Genomic DNA, 16,454 nt, shown 5'->3' with positions numbered 1-16,454 from the left:
CTAATCTCTCTTGGTACAAGCACATTACAAATATTGCTTCTTCTGCATCTAAAAAACTTGGTTTTCTATTTCGCTCTCGGCGTTACTTTTCTTCCAAACAGCTGCTCACTCTGTATAAATCACAAATCCACCCTGCCATGGAATATTGTTCCCACATCTGGGGTGGTGCCCCCAAAACGTCTCACAGGTTTCTTGATTCCATTCGGAAGAGGGCAGTTAGGTTAATTAATGATTCATCTCTAACAGAGTCTCTCCACTCGCTTTCTCATAGACGCACTGTTTTTGCTGCATGCCTCTTCTACAGATATTTCCATGGGCACTGTTCTTGTGAATTTGCTTCTATAATTCCCTCTCTCTCTTTCAAAACAGTCCGAACACGTGCCACCACCAGCTAACATCCATTTACTGTCCAACTTCAAACCCACAGAACCAACTTTTCATCTTCCTCGCTTATTCATTCAATTGCCGTTTTCTGGAACAACCTTCCTTCATACGTATTTCCTGAAAATTACAATCTACAGAAGTTCAAGTCCAATGTCAACAAATATCTTCTTTCATTTTCCCAACCTTCAACCCAAGCACGGTACTAAGTACTATAGGTTCAAATACCTCTCGTGTTTGGGGTTCGCATAAAAAAAAAAAAAAAAAAAAAAAAGATGTGGGTGAACAATGCAATGTTGAGTCTGTTTGGTGTGACATAAGCACTGGGAAAGGAAAAATGAGAGTTGGTGTGTGTTATAGGCCTAATGAATCTAATGAGTATATTGAGCAATTGTGCAGAGAAATAGAGTGGGCCAGTAAATTAGAGGGTCTTATAATGGGGGATTTTAATTTCCTAGATATTGACTGGAATTTGTGGGTTGGTCACTCACACACTAGCAAGGCTTTTGTGGATTTATTGGATGATAGTTTTCTACAGCAGCATGTTCAGGAGGCAACCAGAGGGAGTAATACTCTTGATTTGATTATCAGTAGTGATTCTTCATGCATCAAGAATCTGCAGATAAAGGAACCACTAGGTGGCAGTGATCACAGTGTGCTGAAGTGGGATTTACTGAAAGAGGTAACTACCATAGGGGTAAAGGGAAGGGTTATTGCTTTCGTAAAGGCGACTACGAGGGACTGAGACAGTATTTAAATTCTATACAGTGGGACCAACTGATGATGTTACCAACAGCAAATTCAAAATGGGAAGCATTCAAAGAACTAATTTGGAAGCTACTAAGCTTTTCATACCAACAAAGAAATATTGTTCAACGTTTAGGCCTAAATGGATGTCAGATGAACTAATTAGACATGTGACAGCGAAGAAAAATGCATGTAGTAGTAGTAGTGGCATGTGATGCAAGAAAGCAAGTGTATGAGCTTATGCAGCATCAGCCAAAAAAAAAGAAAAAAAATCACACCATTCCCTCCAAATGCCTGTCCAGTTCCTCCTTAAATTTATTTAACCTATCAACTTCCAGAAGGCAAATTTCTGCACATCCAATCTACATCTGTCTTTTCTTAATTTGAATTTATGCCCCCTTAGGTTCGTAATCTGAACAAGTGGAAGAATCCCATCAGAATTCAGCGTGTTGAACCCCCATTCAAGGCCTTATACACCTCAATCAGATCACCGCACAGGTGCCTAGTCTCCAGCCACTGCAATTTGCGGAACTTAAGCCTCTCTTGATAAGAGGATCCCTTCATTCCCCTCACTAATCTTGTTGCCCTTCTCTGTACACGCTCAAGTAAATCTACATCCTTCCTAAAATGAGGCCTCCAGACCTGTATGCAGTACTCAAGGCATGGCTTGACCATTGCCTTATAAAGAGGGATAATCACCTCCTTTTCCCTACTAGCAAAATTCCTATATATCATTGACAAAACCCCATGACCTGCCCTGGCAGCCTGTCTGCATTGCTCAGAAAACTTCATATCTGCCTGCACAATTACTCCCAGGTCTTTTTCATTTACTACCACCTTAAGTGTAGTACCACACAGTTGGTACGTTTCTCTGGGGTTACTTCTACCCATATGCAGTACTTTGCATTTGTCAAGGTTAAACTTCAGTTGCCACTTCTTAGCCCATCTGCCCAAATTATCTAGATCCTGTTGCAGTAGCACACTGCCATTACTGTCATTAACAACCCTGCCAACCTTTGTATAATCTGCACACTCCGGCACTAAACCTGATATATGCCTTCATCAATATCATTGATAAATATACAAAACAACAGAGGACTCAACACCGAACTCTGTGGGATTCCACTAATAACATTAGTCCACAAAGAGCAGCACCCATTAATTACCACCCTCTGTCTTCTGATTCTGTGACTGCCTTAGCTTTTAAATTGAATAATTAAACACAAGTTACATTACATTACATCTGTCATGTAGCATTAAACTTGTGATATCAGTGAAGGAAACTAATAGTTTAGGTGAGCTTAAATTAGCATGCAATTCTATATTAAAAAATTGTAATGTAGGTAAATTATCATTTTAGATCATATATCATAATATCGAATATCGTAATATCATTCGAATACTAATCGAAAATTGAATATCGTAAAATTATCATTTTACGATATTCTCTAATTTTTACTTTAACAATGGTTCATACCAGAACAACTATGCACATTCTGACACTGCAGATTTAGATGGGAATGGCTGCAGGTAACTTCCCCTTTTAGTTGTATAGCACGTTAATGCTTGTTTTTAACAAGTTTGCTGCCTGTATGTTGTATGGGCAGAGCATTCAGGGGTGTATCAGTAAGGCAATGATGGCGAGTTTATTTTAATAAAGTTGTCAGTGCATGTGATATAGTTCTTCATCTATCATTAATAGCAGTAAATAATAACTGTTGTGTATTTTTCATGTATCTTACAATATTAAATTAAATTAAATTAAAGAGTTTTTGCTTCAAAAATACATACCTAAAAAATTTATGAACAGTGCACAAACCTGAAATTTCTGATCAAATGAGGGAAATTCTTATAAAAAGTTACAAATTATTACGAGAAGTTTATCAGGAGGGAAGGGGGGTCTAATTTTATACGGAAGTATGCGAAAAGGTCAGGGAATGACCACAGCATATCCCGGAGCAATATGGCCTTAGTTGCTAACACTCCTAAAAACCAAACAACAAACAAACAACACCCAACCATCCCTTTATCCATCCACAGCAACAACTTGTCCTTAATGCTCCAATTTGTACAGCAGTCTTTAATGTACACTAGTATGAAAAACTTTTGTGAAATCCATGTATATGATATCAAAATTATTTTTTGCACCCAGTTCCTTTGTGACCACTTTGTAGTATTCAATCAAATGTCTCAAACATGATTTTCCCTTAACAAACCCATGCCATGCTGTGTCTGAAACTATAACTGCAGTCGAGTCTAGATCAGTGTTTCTCAAAGGGTGTGCCGCAAAACTTAAAAAAAACTAGCGTCGTTTTTATTTTAACATCATTGTCCGAATATACGTACAATACCATTAATAAGAATAAAGTACAAGAAGGATCTTTTTATGACGAATTGAAATTGACATATCCGAATACAGGGGCGTCTTCATTCAGGTGCCAACACTATTTGAATAAAGACCAATTATCTGTCGTCCACAGACCACGTGAAATGGACCGACCTGATACTGTATAAGCGCGCAGCACCCCTGAATTACCTCAGAAAGTCAAAATACGGGATCCCATCTCTAGTCCTCTGGGAGTTGTTATTTGGTTTTTAGGAGCATTAGCAACTAAGGCCATATTGCTCCGGGATATGTGGTGGTCATTCCCTGACCTTTCCGCATCCTCCATATTTGGTGGCGATGGGCTCCAACCCGGTCTAATCAAGAAGCGTGTGCTACGCACTGCTGCTCCTTCCCACCTGGCTACGGAGGCGCCATCTGTGGGTTGTATGCATAGGCATGCGGCGTATTATGTGTTTATATATATCGTGTTAATATTGTCATATTAAACTGTTTGTGTTGTAAAGTAAATAATTTAGGGTTATGCGATTTCTTAAGGCAATTTAAATGTATATAAAAATTAAAAATTCTACAAAACCGTTTTTTGTTTATTAGAAAAAACTGAAAATGGATATACAAAAATTTTTAAATAAAAACAAAACTATTGATGTCGGCGACAGTAGTTCTGCAGCAGATACAAATATATCCATTGAAAGTAGTGATATGAACAATACCAGTGGCGATGAATCTCAGCCAAAATGATCGAAAATTAGTACAGGAAAATATAATGAAGATTACTTAAATTTTTTTGGTTTTACGTGGAGAGGGGACATAAATTTCCCCTTACCTTTATGTGTTGTATGTGGATATAAAAAAGCAAACAGTGCAATCATTCCTAGCAAGCTAAAATGCCATATGGAAAAGTTCATCAAAATTTTATGTCTAAAGACAAAAGGTATTGGAAAACACAATAAAAGTGTCTGACAAAGCACAAATTGCCTCCTATGAAGTAGCACAACTTATTGCACAAAAAGGGAAACCTCACTCGATTGGAGAAACGTTGATTGGTCCTGCTTGTCGTATAATTGTGAAATGTATGTTCGACAACGATGCAGCAGCTGAAATAAATAAAATTCCTCTTTCCAATGATACTATAAGTCGAAGAATAATTGATATGTCGGAAAATATAGTAGAAAATGTTCAACAAAAACTTGATGGTCAAATTTTTGCTCTGCAAATAGATGAGTCAACAGATATCAGTGGGAAAGCACAATTAATGGGATTTGTTCAATTCATTAATGAAGATTTAATTATGAACCAATTTTTATTTTGTCAAGAATTGCCAGGAAGGGAAATATTTAATTGTGCAAATAACTTTTTCGAAAAGAAAAAGTTATCATGGAATTTTTGTACAGGCATTTGTACAGATGGTGCTGCATCAATGATCGGACTTGAAAAAGGTTTTTTGGCATTTGCAAAACAAAAAAATTCAAATCTTATTTTTACACATTGCATTATTCATTGAGAAGCTTTAGTAAGCAAAACTCTCCCGACAGAATTAAGCATTGTACTAGATGACGTAATAAAAATTGTTAACTATATTAAAAGCAGACCTTTAAAATCACGAATTTTCAATGAATTATGCAACAGCATGGAATCTAACTACAATTGTTTATTACTACATAATGATATTCGTTGGCTTTCTAGAGGAAAAGTTTTAGGCCATGTATTTGAATTGCGAGCAGAACTTTGCACATTTTTTAAAAATGAAATAAGTACAGCAGGAAAACAAAAGAATCGTGGTGTGCAAAGCTGGCTTACATAGAACATATATTTGCACATCTTAATATTTTAAATACTAGTTTACAAGGGCAAAACGAAAATATCTTAACATCAACAGATAAGTTAATTGCTTTTGATAAAAATTATGCTTGTGGATGAATAAACTTGATGAAAATAATTTAGCTATGTTTCCTAAGATTCCTGAACGGATGAGAAATTTTCTTGCACCAGTGGTGAAAAACCATTTGGATTTGCTTCAAAAGGCAATGACAACATATTTTCCATCTATTAAATCGGAAAAATATGACTGCATTCAAAATCCTTTTATTAATGATACATCAAACTGGAATCTTTGTCTTGAAGAAGAGGAAGAACTGATTTCCCTTTCATCCGATCGAACATTAAAAATCAAACATTCAGAATTTCATTTGGATCCTTTTTGGATTTCAGTCAGAGATGAATATCCAAAGTTATCTAAAAGAGCAATAAATATTTTACTCCAATTTTCTACGTCGTATTTACGTGAATTAGGATTTTAAACTCTCACTAACATGAAAAATAAAAAACGATCAAGATTGGAAAATGTCGAAGATGACCTGCGAGTTGCTCTGTCTGAAATAAGACCTGATATAGCAGAAATAACAAAATATCGTCAATCACATATTTCACATTGACTATAATTTTTTAAATAAAAATTCATTTGATCTCTTTCAAATATTTGAATAATTTAAAGTTTTGTTGAAGGCATACATATTTTCTTTTTGTTGTAAGAATTGTTTGCATAACACAGATATAAGTATAAATAAAAAAATTGTTAATATTATTTTTCGTTCTACTTATTTAATTTAGAAATTTCTTCTTCTATGACTACACAGGTGTGCCGCGAAATTTGTTTTCTTTGGAAAATGTGCCACGAGAGTAAAAAAGATTGAGAAACACTGGTCTAGATGATACTACATTACTTCTGTTCTCCTGGAACAGAAGTTAAACTAACAGGTCATTAATCACTCATGTCGCCTTCTGATCCTGTTTGTGAATTGAAGATACATTCGAACATCTCCAGTCCATGAGGATCTCCCCCTGAATTTAAGGATGCTCACATAATTATGGCTAAGGGTTTGCTTACTTCCTTTGCTACCTCCCTTAATATAATTTGTTAGATCTCATCCACCCCAGGTGCCTTTCTTATGTTTAAATTCAACAATTTCTCTTCTGTTTTACTTTCAGTTATTACAAAATCATTTAGCTTCCTGTTAGAGTTTTAATAACTTCTGGCCTTCCGTTCTCAAAAGAATTCCTCATGTGTGAATGTAGATGCAAAATACTCATTTAGTTTGCCAGCTACCTGAGCAGGATCATCAACAGTCAAACTATCGATATCAAGTTTTCCAATTTGATTCATTCTGTTACTTCTACAGTTTACATAAGTAAAGAAGTCTTTGTTGTTTTTCTTTGCCAAAGATTTCTCACAATCTGCCTTTGCTTGTCTCCTCTGTGACTTGATTACAGACTAGTTTATATCTACCATAGGCTTCTGGGTTGCCTGATAATTTATATGCATCCCATGCATTTTTTTTCTCTGGCACTAGCCTTTTAAGTTCATCTGACATCAATTTAGGTCTAAACTTTGAACAGTATTTCTTACTTGGTATGAAAAACTTAGTAACGTCCATGATTAATTCCTTGAATGATTTCCACTTAGAATTTGCTGTTGGTTCCACTGCACACAATTTAAAAAGTGTCTCAGACCACTGTAGTCATCTTTACGAAAGGAAAACCTTCCCTTTATCCCTGGTAATAGTTACATCTTTAAATAAATGATATGTCAATACACTGTGATTATTACCACCTAGCAGTTCCTTTATCTGCAGAGATTCTTAATGCATGAATAATCACTGCTAATAATCATATCAAGAGTATTGCTGTCTTTTGTTGCCTCTATAACATGCTACTTTATAAAACAGTCATCCTATAAATCCAGAAAAGTCATGATAATGTTTGATATACCAATCCACAAGTTCCAGTTAATATCTGAAAAGTTAAAATCTCCCATAATAAGACATTCTGATTTTCTGGCCCATTCTATTTCTCTGTACAGTTATTCACTGTACTCATTAGGGCGATGGTTCCCACAAGAGTGCCGTGAGATATTTTAAATTTTCGAGGGAAACACAGTGATACTCGACATCTGTTGGACACCATGCGAACTACTAGCTCGAAGTAGTTCACAGTTTCAACATTAATTATTAAGTTGTTTGGACCTAACTACTTAATAAATGGAACTGTTAGGTATTTCTTTTGTCCTAGAGGCACCATGAAAAAATTACTGAGACACTAAGGGTGCTGTGAATTGAGAAAGTTTGGGAACATCTACATTAGAGTCATTAGGCCCATAATACTATATCAACCATATCAACTGTCTTAGATTTTATGTACTTCTTAACCCCTCCTTTGTGTACTCCTTAACACCTCTAAGGATAGGAAGGAGGAGATCATAATCCCTTCCCGCTTCCTATTCTCTGCCTTTCTATACACCACCCTACATACCCACACTTACCACACTGCCAGCACTGGCACATGCCTCACACAAATGCTACAGCGGCTAATGGAGGGAACCCCAGAAACTGCCATGAAATATAAACACATTTTGACATTTTGTCCATTCTGTACATATTGTACTCCCCATATTCGAATTCTGCATTCTTTATATCTGTGTGACACCAATCTCTCATATCCCAACAACATCTGCATTTAATGTCTTGACCAGCACTTCAAATTTATTTACTATGTTCCTAGCATTGGTGTACATCAAGTATATGTGCATCTGTTCTTACTCTTAGTTACCCTAACACAGCCAATGTATTTACTTCCAGCAGTCCTTTAAATCCCTGGCAACCAGGGATTTCTAGGGCTTTCCAGGCTGCCGCTCGTTACAATAGAAGCAGTGCAAGAATCACTTTCGCCTCTGCCTGCGGCTATTGTTGATTTATTAGTCTGGTATTCCCTCAAGCTAGCAGTTTTCCAACCCATCTAATACTGCCTTGATAGCATCAGCAAATATCCTTGCACTCTTTCTATTTAAGTGTATCCCATCACTGTACAAGCAGTTTCTCCTGTTAACAAGCACAGACCAAGCTGAGAAAAATTCTACCCCATAAGCCTTGCACAATCTGGGACTGAACTGATTGACAAGGCTCTCATCATATATGCCCTCCTATCATGTCTGGGTAGGTGTTGACACTCGATTTTAATCCGACCTCGTAACTTTTTTTCAACATTGTCCTGCACTTGTTAAGTAAGTAAGTCCACAGATCTCCTACTCTTAAAGTCATTAGTGCAACAATATCACCGCAAAAGATGATATCTGCTCTACGTCATCAACTTTTGCCCCTGGTAGATATACCCTGATCCTATTCCACCTATCCATTTTGCAATATATTTCCCGTTTCCCTGAGAATAGTCACTGACAACTCCTCTGGGATCAGTGCATTCTGCTTTGCAGTTGCCGCTCTGTTGTCTGATGATCAAGTACAAACACTGGCATTGATGCGAGCAGCTGAAAGCTTGATGACTCCCCATTTAAATCCTTTGAGGACAGTCACCCTGTTCTTCAAGCTCTCATAAAGGCCCATACCTAATATCTCCACTCTCTTTACATTGAATATCCCCCTTGGCAATATTATGTCCAATTACTGATCGCTCTGCAAACATCAAACAAGCAGAACATTTCATAATGCTGGTTCAAAGGACAACCATCCCCCCCTCACTTCTCTGAGCCATGGTCCTCCCACTACCCTGAGCCTTTTGCTTTTCTGCTCTAGTCTGAGGAACAATTTGGGTTCAAATTCAATATAATTAAAAATATTACCTAAACTTATATCCTAAAACATATATATTTGTTATTCAAAATGAATCAACAGCATTCCACAAGTTAACAAGTAAAATCCTGTGCAAGCCCTTAATTTGTACTATTCAGCAAAGTGTTTAGTTTTTAGCCAACAAAATACCATCAGCCATCAGAATGAACATTATCTGCCATCTGAGTTCTTTTCTGTTTTGCATCAAACAGTTTCAATAAGAAATGAAAATTCAGAACTACTTTCTAAATTTGACCAGTGGCACAAAGGGATACATCACATATAGGAAGAGAAGTTAATCATAAAATGAAATCTATATACCTTTGACAAGATATTATCTCTAACTGTAGAATGTATCAGCATGGCAATATGCCAGTGATCACTTGAAGCAGTTTAAACCTTCTATGCATTACAGTTCCCTTAATCTTTTCACAAATACAGCATAAATCAACATTTTTCATATTTGGGATCTGGGGAGTATATATACGGATCTATATTTTTTAAGATCATTTCAAGTATATTTCAAATAATGTGCCTGTTTATCTGCAAAGTGTCTTGAATTTTTTTTTTTTTTATCTTATCTATATTTTTTATTTTATCTTTATTTTATATCTGTGTTTCCAACTAACAATAGGCAACTGGAGAAGGGGGAGGATGCTGTACCTGTAAGCCATTAATGCTTGTTCTTTTTGTTAAAAAAGCCAAATTTAAAAAATTCTCTGTTAAAATAAGAAATTAGTACAGCATTTAGGTACAGAGTTTTCATTTTAAGAAAACTTCAAAATTTCATGAAAAATCTCATTCCACAAAACCAAATCCTATTGTAAATAATACAGACTACAGTGATTCCAAATGTGCTTAGGGAACTCACTGGTTGAAGAGTTGATAAGCAATGTGCACAATGACTGGCAGAAAGTAGTATAAATTTTTCTTATTTCCCAATCCATTAGAATTTCCAACAATTGCTGGAAATTCTAATACTGGGGAAAGTTAGGGTTTTAATTTCATGGTGTATTTACAAGGGGAAGTTGTGTAGTTAATTCTTAATAGACAAGAAAAGTAGTCTTGTATTTTAGTCTAACATATAATTTAAAAACTTACTGTGTTCACAATTATTTCCAGAATGAGCTAATGGATTTGCACATTCACATTTATAATATCCCCAGAATTCGTGACATGTTGCTCCATTCTGACAAGGATTTGGAGAACAAGATGGTTCACAACCAACATCAACATGGGGTGTACTACAAATTAAGAAATCAAAATAAATTGATTTTATAATAATTTAATTTTTTTGAATATTATGAAAAATGCAGAAATTCAAAATTAAATGTTTTAAAGGTAGATTTAAAGGGAAAAAAAATGTTTTAATTGCATGCAGATACTAATATATAATAGGTCAACACTAATACAGCAAACAATGGTCACTAACAAAATAAAATGCTAAAATTAATGATGTCATTAATATATATATATATAATATACTGTATAGAAAGAATAAATAAATAAATATATATATATATAAAATATAGAGAATAAATATATATAAGTAACATAAGTAACTCAATTTTAATATAAGCCACCACTGGTTCATATAATTTTCTATTCATTTAAGAACATTCCTTTTCACATTAGTCATTTTGAGTACTTGTACATATGTATACAGGGTGATTCACTACCAGTGTGACAAACTTGCAGGAGGTGTAGGGGGCACAAAGACGAATCAGAATCACATAGCATTGCAGGGTCCGAAATGCCTTCATCATGCGGTAGAGGCCGTTGAACGAGAGGTCGCGTGAACAGCGATCCCGCCGGAAGTCAGCATTTGCGAACCATTTCTGTTGAAGAAACCAAGTAACAAAAGTCCTCCAGAGTGGATAATCCGCAGGCTCCAATGATTGGACTCAAATGAGTTCATACCATTGCAGATGGTATGAATTCATTTGGTTTGTTGACAGTATCCTCCATACAGTGGATTGGGAAATACCCAATTGTTGGCCTATCACTCGAGTACTCGTACTCGGATTGCCTTCTGCAAGACATAGGACATTCTCCTCATTGCCTGGTGTCCTCGTCATTCGCTCTCGATTCATGGTACCTCTCGTGAAACAACCAGTCTCACGTGACCTTCTGTGCACACGTGCGAAAATCGTATGATGAGGAGTACTCCTTAACATCTCTAAGGATAGAAAGGAGGAGATCATAATCCCTTCGAAACGTTCCTGGTACAAGCACAGAGCGGTGTGCCCATTACAGTCCGCAGCTCCATACACAAGGTGCATGTTGGCTGGTTGGTTGGTTTTGATTTTATTGGCGCATTAGCTACTAAGGCTATAATTCGCCAAATCGGCCAGTTCAATGTTTGAATACTTGTCCATCCTACTGCCTCGGGAACCGGTTCGCAAATGCTGACTTCCAGCGGGATCGCTGTTCACGCAACCTCCCGTTCAACATCCTCTACCGCATGACGAAGGCATTTCGGATCCTGCAATGCTATATGATTCCGATTCGTCTTTGTGTCATCTACACCTCCTCCAAGTTTGTTGCACTGGTAGTGAATCACCCTGTATAGTAGGCACTACCTTTAGTGCATGTAACATATAGCTTACACTCATTTAAAAAGTTGTACCTATATTTATATTTTTACCTATGTACTTACATTGTATATAAATTTGTGGAGCAATCGGTTACGGGACATGATATTGCCACGGGGGATGTCTTTGTGAGTGCACAATGTAAGGAAATCAGACAACAACTCAGCGTTCTTATGGAACTATATGAGAGCTTGAAGGATAGGGTGGATGCCCTCGAAGGATCTAAATTGGGGGCCCATCAAGCTCTCAGCTGCCCACATCAATGCCAGAGCTTGCGCTTGATATCATCACGTAACACAGCAGCAACCCTGAAGGCAGAATGCGCTAGTCACACAGGAACTAGTAGTTGTTGGTGACTCTATTGTCAGGAAAATGGGGTACATGGTATGTAAAAAAGGATAGGTGGAATAGGACCAGGGTATGTCTGCCAGAGGCAAAGGTTGATGATGTTGTAGAGTGGATATCATCTTTTAAGGGCACAAAATGTGATATTGTTGTACACATTGGCACTAATGATATTAAGAGTAGGAGACCGGCGGAATTACTGAAAAAATACAGGTCACTGTTGAAAAAAAGCCGTGAATTAGGGTTGAATTTGAAAGTGTCTGCAATTCTGCCCAGACACGATACGAGGGAGTATATGATGAGAGCCTTGTCGTTCAATACGGCCCTGGAAAGATTGTGCAAGGCTCAAGGGGTACAATTTTTTTCAGCCTGGACTGTATTTTTTAACAGGAGAGACTGCTTCTAGAGGGATGGGATACACCTGAATAGAAAAGGTGCAAGAATATTTGCTGATGCTATCGAGGCAGTGTTAGGTGTGTTGGAAAACTGCTAGCTTGGGAGGGAATACACAGACTAATAGATTAACAGTAGCCACTGGCAGAGGTGAAAGTGATTCTTGCACTTCTATCGGAATGAGCAGCAGCCTGGAAAACAATATGCAGGGTATTTCAGAGACTGCTGGGAGTCATTGCAGTACAAGTAAACACATGGGTTGTGTTAGGGTAGCTAAGAATAGGAACAGGGTAGGGTAGCTAAGAACAGGTGCATGTATACTTGCGTGTACATCAATGCTAGGAGTTTGGTAAATAAATTTGATGAATTTGAAGTGTTGGTTAAAACATCAAAGGCATATATTGTTGGGATACCAGAGACGTGGTGTCACACATATATAAGGAATGCAGAACTGGAATTTGGGGAGTACAATGTGTACAGAAAGGATAGACAGGATAGGAAGCGAGGAGGGGTTATGATACACATAAAAACCAAGGAAGTGAAGCCAGTCTACATCGCTGGACAGTGCAGTGTCGAGTCAGTTTGGTGTGACATAAGCATTGGGAGATCAAAATTGAGAGTAGGAGTGTGCTATAGGCCTAATGACTGATGAGTATAATAAGAAACTGTATGGGGAAATAGAGTGGGCCAGTAAATCAGAGAGTCTTATAATGGGGAATTTTAATTTACCAGATATTGACTGGAATTTGTGTTGGTCACACACACACACTAGCAAGGCTTTTGTGGATTTATTGGATGATTGTTTTCTACATCAGCATGTTCGGGAGGCAACTAGAGGGAGTAACACTCTTGATTTGATTATCAGTAGTGATTCTTCATGCATTAAGAATCTGCATGCAAATGAACCACTAGGTGGCAGTGATCACAGTGTGCTGAAGTGGGATTTACTCAAAGAGGTAATTACCATTAGGGGTAAAGGGAAGGGTTATTGCTTTTGTAAAAGCGACTACGATGGACTGAGACAGTATTTAAATTCTATACAGTAGGACCAACTGATGATGTTACCAACAGCAAATTCAAAATGGGAAGCATTCAAAGAACTTATCTTGGAAGCTACTAGGCTTTACATACCAACTAAGAAATATTGTTCAAGGTTTAGGTTTAAGTGGATGTCAGATGAACTAATGAGACATATGGCAGAGAAGAAAAATGCATGGGATACATAGAAATTAACACATGACTCAGAAGCCTATGATAGATACAAGTTGATCTGTAACCAAGTTACAAAGGAGGTTAGGCAGGCGAAGGCAGATTACGAGAAATCTTTGGCAAGGGATGCAAAGAAAAACAGCAAAGTGTTCTTTATTTATGTAAACTCTAGAAGGAAGGAGATGAATCAGATTGGTCCACTTGATATTGATATTGATGGGTCAACTGTTGATGATCCTGCTCAGGTAGCTAACAAACTGAATGAATATTTTGCATCGACATTCACACATGAGGAGTTATTCAGCGAGGGGAATGTCAGAGGTGTATTCAACTCTGCAGTAAGCTAGAGAATCTTGTAATAACTGAGAGTAAAGTGGAGGAGAAATTGTTGAAGATAAATACAAGAAAGGCACCTGGGGTGGATGGGATGTATCCAGTTATATTAAAGGAGGCAGCAAAGGAAGTAAGCAAACCCTTAGCCATAATTATGAAAGCTCCCTTGGACTCAGGGGAAGTACCCATGGACTGGAGATGTGCAAATGTGACCCCAATTCACAAAGGAGGAGCAAAGGGCGACACAAGTAATTATAGACCTGTCAGTTTAACTTCTGTTCCTGGAAAATTAATGGAGGCACTGGTTAAAGAAGCACTGCAGGATCATCTAGATAAGACTTCAGTTATAGCTCAGACACAGCATGGTTTTGTTAAGGGGAAGTCTTGCCTGACCAATTTGATTGGATACTATGATGTAGTCACAAAAGAACTGGATGCGGGGAATAACTTTGATATTATATATTTGGATCTTAGAAAGGCTTTTGATACTGTTGCACATGGAAGACTGCTGCAGAAATTGGAGCAGTGTGGCATTGGAGGCAAATTGCTGCTATGAATAAAGGGGTGGTTGAGGGGGAGAAGACAGAGAGTGGTAATCAATGGACACTGCTCATCGTGGACTAATGTTATTAGTGGAGTCCCTCAGGGTTCAGTATTGGGTCCTTTATTGTTTTCTGTATTTATAAATGATATTGATGATGGTATATCAAGCTTAATGTCCAAGTTTGCAGACGATATGAAGGTTGGCAGGGTTGTCAAGGACGCTATTGACACTATGCTACTGCAACAGGATCTGGAAAGGTTGAGCAGATGGGCTGAGATGTGGCACATGAAGTTTAACATTGACAAATGTAAAGTACTACATATGGGAAACAGCAACCCCAGAGCAACGTATCAACTCTATGGTACTAAACTGACAGTGATAGAGAATGAAAGGGACCTGGGGGTGGTTGTGCAGGCAGATATGAAGTTTTCTGAGCAGTGCAGATGGGCTGCAAGAGTAGCTCATAGTGTATCGTCGATGATATATAGGAATTTTTCTAGCAGGGATAAGGAGGTGATTATTCCCTTGTATAAGGCAATAGTCAGGCTATACAGTACTCTAGGTGTGGCCTCATTTCAAGAAGGATGTAGAGATGCTGGAACGAGTACAGAGAAGGGCAACAAGATTAGTGAATGGAACAAAGGGATGCTCTTACGAAGAAAGACTTAAGTTTTGCAAATTACAGTGTCTGGGGTCTAGGCACCAGCGAGGTGATCTGATAGAAGTGTATAAAGCCTTGAATGGTTTGAGCATGTTCAATGCTGATGGGATTCTTCCTCTTGCTCAGAATAATCACCTGAGAGGGCATAAATTCAGATTGAGAAAAGACAAACGTAGGATAGACGTGAGGAAATTTGCCTTTAGCCAGCAGGTGGTTTGTTGGTGGAATAGACTTCCATCCCTTGTTGTGGAAGTTGATAGCCTAAATAAATTTAAGGCTCAGCTGGACAGGTATTTCGAACGAACAGAGGGGTGAAGTGGAAGTGGTTATTTTTTATCCATTTATTTATTTTTTTTATTATTATTTTTTTTTGGCTGATACTGCATAAGCTTGCTTTCTTGCATCAAATGCCTCTACTACTGCTAATGCTAAGTCGCAACTGAGATTTAACACTGACAAAATGCAAGGTGCTGCATATGGACAGCAGTGATCTCAGAATAACACACCAAATATGTGGTAGTAGAAGACAGTGGAGAACTGAAGGCAGTAGAGAACAAAAAGAGCCGAGGGGTAATTGAGCAGTCCAAAGTGAACAATTAAGACAGGCTGCAAGGAGAGTTCATGGGGTTTTATCAATGATATACAGGAATTTTGTCAGCAGGGATATGTAGGTGATTATTTTATTGTACAGAGCAATGATTAGTCCATGTCTTGGGTACTGGCTAAATACAGATGGGCAGATGGGCTAAGAAGTGGCAACTGAAGTTTAACCTTGACAAACGCAAAGTACTGCATATGGGTAGAAGTAACCCCAGAGAAATGTACCGTGTGGTACTACACTTAAGGTGGTAGAAAATGAAAAAGACCTGGGAGTAATTGTGCAGTCAGATATGAAGTTTTCTGAGCAATGCAAACAGGCTGCCAGGGCAGGTCATGGGGTTTTGTCAATGATATATAGGAATTTTGTTAGCAGGGAAAAGGAAGTGATTGTCCCTCTTTATAAGGCAATGGTCAAGCCACGCCTTGAGTACTGCATACAGGTCTGGAGGCCTCATTTTAGGAAGGATGTAGATTTGCTTGTGCATGTAAAGAGAAGGGCAACAAGATTGGTGAGGTGAATGAAGGGATCCTCTTACCAAGAGAGGCTTAAGTTCTGCAAATTGCAGTGGCTGGAGACTAGGCACCTGCGCGGTGATCTGATTGAGGTGTATAAAGCCTTGAATGGAATGGGATGAGCACGCTGAATTCTGATGGGATCCTTCCACTTGTTCAGATTATGAACCTA

At 37.8% G+C, this 16,454-nt stretch overlaps 1 protein-coding gene across 1 annotated transcript in view; it reads right to left on the bottom strand.

Annotated features, from left to right (window-relative positions):
• Positions 1–16,454, bottom strand: part of axo (axotactin) — a 564,741-nt gene that overhangs the window by 260,141 nt on the left and 288,146 nt on the right. The window contains exon 19 of the mRNA XM_090371184.1: positions 10,192–10,334. Within this exon, the coding sequence (XP_090227310.1) occupies positions 10,192–10,334 (143 nt within the window). The remainder of the gene's footprint in view (positions 1–10,191; positions 10,335–16,454) is intronic.

The sequence above is a fragment of the Mastigoproctus giganteus genome, chromosome 4 (genome assembly GCF_048544385.1).
Source record: "Mastigoproctus giganteus isolate SK-2022 chromosome 4, ASM4854438v1, whole genome shotgun sequence".
NCBI classification, from domain to species: Eukaryota; Metazoa; Arthropoda; class Arachnida; order Uropygi; family Thelyphonidae; genus Mastigoproctus; species Mastigoproctus giganteus.
Note: the sequence above shows the minus strand (reverse complement) of the source record. Positions and strands in the feature narration are given on the sequence as shown.